At 39.4% G+C, this 7756-nt stretch overlaps 1 protein-coding gene across 1 annotated transcript in view; it reads left to right on the forward strand.

Moving 5' to 3' along the window:
- Positions 1 to 7550, forward strand: part of PIK3CG (phosphatidylinositol-4,5-bisphosphate 3-kinase catalytic subunit gamma) — a 29297-nt gene extending 21747 nt beyond the window's left edge. The window contains exon 10 of the mRNA XM_082002377.1: positions 6648 to 7550. Coding sequence (XP_081858503.1) covers positions 6648 to 6929 — 282 coding nt within the window. The 3' untranslated portion in view covers positions 6930 to 7550. The remainder of the gene's footprint in view (positions 1 to 6647) is intronic.
- Positions 7551 to 7756: the final 206 nt, after the last annotated feature.

The following is a 7756-nucleotide window of genomic DNA, read 5'->3' on the forward strand; positions in this document are numbered from 1 at the left end:
CATAATACAATTCTGGGATATTTTAGACCCAACTAAGAGCAAAAATTATCTGTAGCATTATGGGAACTAGCATTTAAACATCCACAAAGCCAGATGGAAAAGCTTCAGTTAGCAGCAGACCAGATAGGCAGTTCATTCTTTGTTTCTTGTCCTGCTTGAAAATACTTTGTAGAGGGCTTCAGTATTTACGCAATTAGAGGAGACTCATAGCACTAAGCAGAGCCTTCTGTGTAGTATGAGCAAGAGCGAGGCATTCGTCATCTTGTTTTGCCAGTGTTATTCCCTCCTGATTCTGCCCTTGTGTTCTGGGGCTCAGACTACTACCTCTGTATAGAAATCTGCAGTGACCCTAAGCTATGTCAGAATCTGGTTTTGTGAAGTAGATGGACTTAACACTCTTAAAGAAAAGAATAGTGTTAAAAATCGGTTCTATTGCAGCTTGTATTTGAAATTGAGCCCCTCCAAAACAGTTGTGATTTTTCAAGCTTGTGTAGGACCTGGGCGACGAGGGAGTGAAGCAAAATTCTGTTTAGTATGTTTAATGAAATGGCTGAGCAGAATTAAATGGATGCCTGGGGTGTTATTCCTGTGCTCATCTTTAGGGACTTTAAATAAGTGCCTGATTTAGAGAGCAAGTTACCTATAATATCAAAAGAAAAAGTCTCCGGAGTGTGAGTCAAAGCAAAAGCCTAACTTAGATGTTCCGGATTCCCTGTGGATGAACTAGTCTCTCTGTCCTGGTAAGGAGTCTGGTTTTCTAACCTGAGTACCTAATTAAGGTTTTGTTGTTGGATAGGGAATATGTCCCTTTGAACTTACACATTATTATACAGCAAATAGTGAGGGAATTGTCATCCTTGAGCTCAGACTTCTGAAAATAACTAAAGAACCAGGTGCAATTTTTGAGTATTTGTTTTGCACATGAACTAGCTTTATCATAGTGCAGGTGTTTTGAATGGGGCTTGTAGCTTGAAAGATCTGAGAGCGGGATGGGTCTTGCTATGGGTCTTGCTAATGCTGAGCCCATGCTCCTAGAGAAGCCTGTAGGCTATGCTGCGTGCAGGAAAGATGCTGTTGCTGTAGCTGTGAACCATGTGCAAGTGCGATGCTGAAACACCACTCTAGGGTATATCATTTCATAGAATACCTCTGTTCTGGAAGCAGAAAATAGTTCAAAATGTCAAAGTGTGCTAATGGAGAATTGGAAGACAGCAACCTGTTAGTGTCTACAGTGAGGTAATGTGTTCGTATATATGGATCATCCAGCTTTTTAGAGAATAACTGACCTTTACTTCAGCAGCCCAAACACCAAAAGCAATAGGAGGTGATTTTGGTCTCAGTCTCTCTTCTGTAAGCTGTACCTTCATCATACAGCCCTGGGTTTGACTGAATACACGTTTTGTTACTCTGGTACAAATTTCTAATTACTGCTACCATCCACTAATGCAGACAGTTTAGGAATGCTATGATAGTATCAGGGTCATTTTTGCTAGTGTGATTAACCAGATGAAAGGTGATTAATGTGCCTTACCTTTGTGAACTGTGACCGTGATATGTGACCTGGTCATGTTAAATGGGATGATTTAGGCACAGACAACAACACTGACAAAAAATAAGTAAGTTCATGTGAAGAGTTCTGATGCATTAGATACTGTTTATAAACTGCTATTCTGGTAGTATATTAAAAGGCTTTTCTGTCTCAAAGACCAATAAAAAGAAAGTTAAAATACTTCCATAGAAGTAAAATAGTAACACAACGCAAAAGCTGCATCACATATTTTGCTGTAAAAAATATATGTTTCAATTATATGGTCAGAGTACAAAAATAAAATTATAGCTTCACTTTTCAACTGGCTGGTTTCATCACATTTCCTAATATTAAGGGATTCATTCAGTGTGCCTGCTGACTCATTGATGTATTAATGGAAAAGTCTCAGCATTTATCCTTCATTAGTTTTTAAGAGCATCTCTCATTAATTTGTACTTCAATTACATTAATATAGGTTGTACTTTAGAGGAATCCTTTGTTTTTTAGTCTTTGGTGTTTTTAATATTTTAAAATACGTACTTTTAAAAAACAAAATTATTTCTCTGTCACCTATTGGATACAGGTATAGAATCATAGAATAGTTTGGGTTGGAAGGGACTCTTAAAGGCCATCTAGTCCAAACCCCCTGCAATGAGCGGGGACATCTTCAAACGAGATCAGGTTGCTCAAAGCCTCGTCCAACCTGATCTTGGAGGTTTCCAAGGATGGGGCATCTGCCACCTCTCTGGGAAACCTGTGCCAGTGCTTCACCCTCATTGTGAAAAATTTTTTCCTTAGATCTAGTCTAAATCTGCCCTCTTTTAGTTTAAAACCGTTACCCCTTGTCCTGTCGCTACAGGCCCTGTTAAAAGTCTGTCCCCATCTATAAGCCCCCTCTAAGTACTGGAAGGCTGCAATAAGGTCTCCCTGGAGCCTTCTCTCCTCCAGGCTGAACAACCCCAACTCGTTCAGCCTGTCCTTATAGGAGAGGGGTTCCATCCCTCTGATCATTTTGGTGGCCGCCTTCTGGACCTGCTCCAACAGGTCTCACCAGAGCAGAGGGGCAGAATCCCTTTCCTCACCCTGCTGGCCATGCTGTTTTTGATGCAGCCCAAGATACAGTTGGCTTTTTGGGCTGCAAGTGCACATTGCTGGCTCATGTCCAGCTTTTCATCCACCAGTACCCCCAAGTCCTTCTTCTTGCAGGGCTGCTCTCAATCCCTTCATCCCCCAGCCTGTATTGATACTGGGGATTGCCCGACCCAGGTGCAGGATGCTGCACTTGGCCTTGTTGAACCTCATGAGGTTCACAGGGGCCCAGACCTTGAGATTGTCCAGGTCCCTCTGGATGGAATCCCATCCCTCAGGCATGTCAACCGCACCAGGTTGGTGTTGTCTGCAAACTTGCTGAGGGTACACTTGATCCCACTGTCTATGTCATTCATGAAGACATTGAACAGTCCTGGTCCCAGTGCAGACCCCTGAGGGGCATGACTTGTCACCAATCTCCATCTGGACATTGAGCTGTTGACCGCTATACTCTGGATGAGACAATCCAACCAATTCCTCATCCACCCAACAGTCCACCCATCAAATCCATGTGTCTCCAATTTAGAGAGAAGGATGTTGGGGGGGACCATGTCAAAGGCCTTACAGAAGTCCAGATAGACGACATCAGTAGCTCTTCCCTTGTCCACTGATGCGGTCACTTAGTCACAGAAGGCCACTGGGTTGGTCAGGCAGGACTTGCCCTTGGTGAAGCCATGCTGGCTCTCTCAAATCACCCCCCTGTCCTTCGTGTGCCTTAGCATAACTTCTAGGAGGATCTGCTCCATGATCTTGTTAGGTACAGAGGTGAGGCTGACGGGTCAGTAGTTCCCATGGTCCTCCTTGCTACCCTTTTTTAAAATGGGTGCAATGTTTCTTTTTTGCCAGTCTCCAGGGACTTCACCTGACTGCCAGGACTTTTCAAGAATCATGGAGAGTGGCTTGGCAACTACATCAGCCAATTCCCTCAGGACTCTGGGCTGCATCTCATCAGGTCCCATAGACTTGTGTATGTTCAGGTTCCTCAGATGGTCTCAAACCTGATCTTCTCTTACGGTGGGAGGGACTTTGCTCCTCCAGTCGCCGTCTTGCAGTCCGTCCCCTCGGGAGGTGTGGGAAGAGAGACTGCCAGTGAAAGCTGAGGCAGTCCATAAAGATGTGTTAGCTGTAGCTCATATTGCATGTGTCAGAGGAGGTTAATGAGACAAATAATTTTGACCGAAGTTCACTGCAACCAGTGTATTGTTTGTTATTAGTGAACTTCTAAAGCTGTCAGTGGCCTGGTAACTTTTCTGGAACTAACAATAAAGCTCATTCCTATTAGCTCTTAATCTAAATTTTGCTTCCATTTTTGTTTGTGTTCCTTATGATGGTTTAATGAAAATTAGAGGCCAGTTGTTATTAATCACATCACAGTAATGATTAGTATGAAGCAGTATTTGATGGTCTTTTGTCCGAATTGCAAAGAGGTATTTAAGCATGAGCTAATCTGAGAAAAGAAGTATTTTTCTGTTCCATCTATGAATTTTTCAGCTGCCTTAGTACAGTCCAGATTTCTCTTGCTGTGTCATATGTGGTGGCATTTCCTGTCCAGCCTTTGCCTGAAACCATGCAACTCTCTTACACCTATGTACGTGCAACATTTTCAGTTCTTTCTTCTTTCCTTGAGAGAGCCTCATCTAAGATCTTCGTAGCCTTTTGAGCTTTGTCCATCTACCTATTATTAGTTTGCCTAAAATTGTCTTTGCTAGCTTTTGCATTAAATTTTGAATGCATTTTTATTCATTATGTTTTCATTACTCTGCTGACTTGATAACAGAGATCTGTATTTTCAGTTCTAATCAAACTCTTCTCTACCATTTGTTTACAAAATCTCATGTATTTGATTGTCAAATAAAGGTGACAGAAAGCAGAAGGGTGTACAATTTATCATTGAAAAATACTTATTTGTAGGATACTGTCCAGGGAAGGGATGGCCTGTATAACAGAACTTGGATATTTTATATTAGAAAAATGCCTGACCTTTAGGATACTAATACTTAGGACAGTTTCAAGCTCTCAAAATAATTATTCTTTATTGTCTTTTGGATAATGGGATTTTGGTTTCCTCTCAGTTCCTCTCATTTTGCCTATGGCTTTAGATTAGTTAGCAGTTTTTTTCTCAATCCCATGGTAAACATCTACATATCCTTGACACATACGTATGTGTTATTTTTGGTTCTCCCTGCCTCTCTCAGAAGTGTAAAAATTCGTTTTCTTGGAAGATGTTAATTCAAAACTCCGTTCAGTTCCTGTCTGAATAAATAACTGTAACAGGCAGATACAGGGTTTTTTAATCTTTTGAATTTCTTGAAAGACTGCCTTTGAGAAGCAGTGATGCCAGGTTCTTGACTGCATCATTGTTTTTCTGTCTCAGACACCCGTCGTAGTGAGATGCATCATCCATACAAAAATGTAAAACCTTCTTTGATATAACTATAAAGAGCTTTCACCTCTTTCAAGGGGAACAAAACACACACTAACTCTTGTGACAAGATTTCCCTGATTGAAGTTGATAATACATAAGTAAAATTTCTTTTTTTCATTTTTTCCCCTGGTATTATGAAGAGAAACTAATCCCTGTGATAAGATGATGGTGTTTTCTATTGTAAATTGTGCTTTGACCATTGCAATTTACTTTCTGCTTTGTTAGAGCTAAACTAATATTAGAGTTCATAAGTATGATATTATGTCAGGACAGAATTTATTTGGAAACAGAGTGAAAGATTTAAGGGCCCAGGCAATAGGAAAAAAGAAACCCTCCAGACAGATCTTTAACATGTCATCTTGCTTGCTTAGTATCTTCCTAACCTGTCTGGTTGGTTGTCCTGGTGTTGCTGATGTGAACAGTGATAGATGTTAGGATTATCTGTGCACTTCTTACTGTTTCTAAGGAAGGAAAAAAAACATACACCTTGTCAAAAACAAACTGTTCTAGAGGGGTGATGAGATTTGGTAGAATTTTACCATTGGTGGAAAATATTTGCATTTCTTAAGAATTCTTTAATAAAGTCATATACATTTGTGTAAAGGTTAAATTGAGTATTTAATTGGGTAAAAATTAGCATTGCTTCAGCTTTGGTTTTAATAGCAACAATCTTCTTGGAAATATTTTTTGTCTTTTTACATTACTGCATTGCAGGCCCAATTTAACTTTTTAATATATGATTGATTTCGTCATTGCATTGTCTTCCTTAAGATGTTATTTCTAAAAGTTAATGAGTAATAAATTTAATATAAGAAATAATCATTTCAGTTTATGTATTAGTCACTTAGTATTAAATATTCTTTCAAAAAACATAGCTTGTTTTTCCAAGCCGCAGAAATTTAATTCTTCTAAAGGTTATGTTGTTAAGCAAATTACTTATATATGGAAGTGAAAAAGCTATAAAAAAAAAATCTTTGGAAACCAGTATGACAGTACATGAACATAGAAGTCCTACAGCGAGGCAGTGTGCCTGAAAACTAGAGCTGTCAGCTGGAAAAATTTCTCAGACCACCAAGCCTGAAAAGTCTTCTCCATTAAATAAGCCATCACTTCTGCAAAAGTTAACAGACTTTTATATAAAATGAAGAACAGCCCCCTGGAGGTGCTGCTTTATTCAGGATCACTTGCCAGCCATGGTCTTTAAACAGGAGCATACCAGTTGGAAAGAAAGACAATGAATTATTGCTGTCTCTTTTTAACAGCTACAGAGAGAGATTATATGACAGGGAAATTAATTTGAAATGTTGGTGAAGCTAAGCTTTTATGCTTTAGTAGTTAATATAATATTATTAAAAAAGAGGCTTTAGTTTGTACACTAAAACAGTACTTGTTGCTCCAAGGTGTGGTGATGAATGAAGTAATACTGAGCGATGGATGCAGAAGTTCGCTTCACATTTCTGCTTAGGTGAATGGCTCTGTTGGGTCTCCTCTCTCTGACGTACTCGAGTGATTGACTAGCGTTGGTTAATGAGAGTCCTGTGAAATTCCTGTACCATACCTCTCAGTTCACCTCATCAATTAACAAAAAAATCTCCTCTCTTGTAGGACGTATGTGTGAAGGCTTATTTAGCTCTTCGACATCACACAAACCTGCTGATCATTCTGTTCTCCATGATGCTAATGACTGGAATGCCCCAGTTAACCAGCAAAGAGGATATTGAATATATCCGGGATGCACTGACAGTAGGGAAAAGCGAAGAAGATGCCAAAAAGCATTTTCTTGATCAGATAGAGGTTTGCAGAGATAAGGGCTGGACTGTGCAATTTAACTGGTTTTTACATCTTGTGCTTGGAATCAAACAAGGAGTAGAAAAGCATTCTGCTTAATATATTATGTAAATTAACTGTGGGAGTGAATAGGAGGTTAGTGAATCTACATGTTATTTATGAATTCCAAATAAATGAGGAGTCAGAATTGCCTTTACTTTGCTGGCAGCTTAAATGGATCTTCTAAAAAGGCAAGGACTTTTGCTCTGCCCCTCCAGAAGATCTTCTTGCAGTTAAGTGTGGTTTTGTTTTTTTTTTGAAGTGCCTAATGGCACTTCAGGTTACTGGATTATTTTAACTAGTTGCTTTGCTGATGTGGCCTGCATTTTTCTTGTTTTCTTTAGTAATAATTTCAGGTAAATATGAAGGAGGAGCTTGGGTAAGATGATAACCTGCAAATTCAAATAGACATCCCCAGTGACGTTACCTTAATTATTCATCAGGGTCAAGCCCTTCAAAAGCAGAAGAATCTATTTAAAATCTATGGTTATATTGAAATGCCTGTAGGCAATTCACTCCTTTCTGAGGATGGCATACACTCAAGTGTTCTTCACTTTTGTCCCTTCCTTAAAACGTTGTCCCTTTTGGATTTTTAATACGTTGTCAGTAGAAAACAGCTTTGGTTCTACCACAGGAGGAAATTACCTTATTATTATTGTAGCCTCCTGACACAGACAACTGAGCTTCACTGTCCTGTCAGGAGCACTTCATAGTTACCTGGGAGTTCCTCAGGTTTGAACCTGAAATTTTGAAGGTTTAATTTTGAAAGGGTTTTTTAATTGTGCTTCTTAATGGGTAACATCCGTATTATAGAACAGATTATATTCTTACTGTAAGTTTACTAAAATTCCACCTGTATAGTAAAAGCCTTGTAGGAAAAGCAGTGG

Source organism: Phaethon aethereus (genome assembly GCF_964289735.1).
Source record: "Phaethon aethereus genome assembly, chromosome: 1".
Classification (NCBI taxonomy): Eukaryota; Metazoa; Chordata; class Aves; order Phaethontiformes; family Phaethontidae; genus Phaethon; species Phaethon aethereus.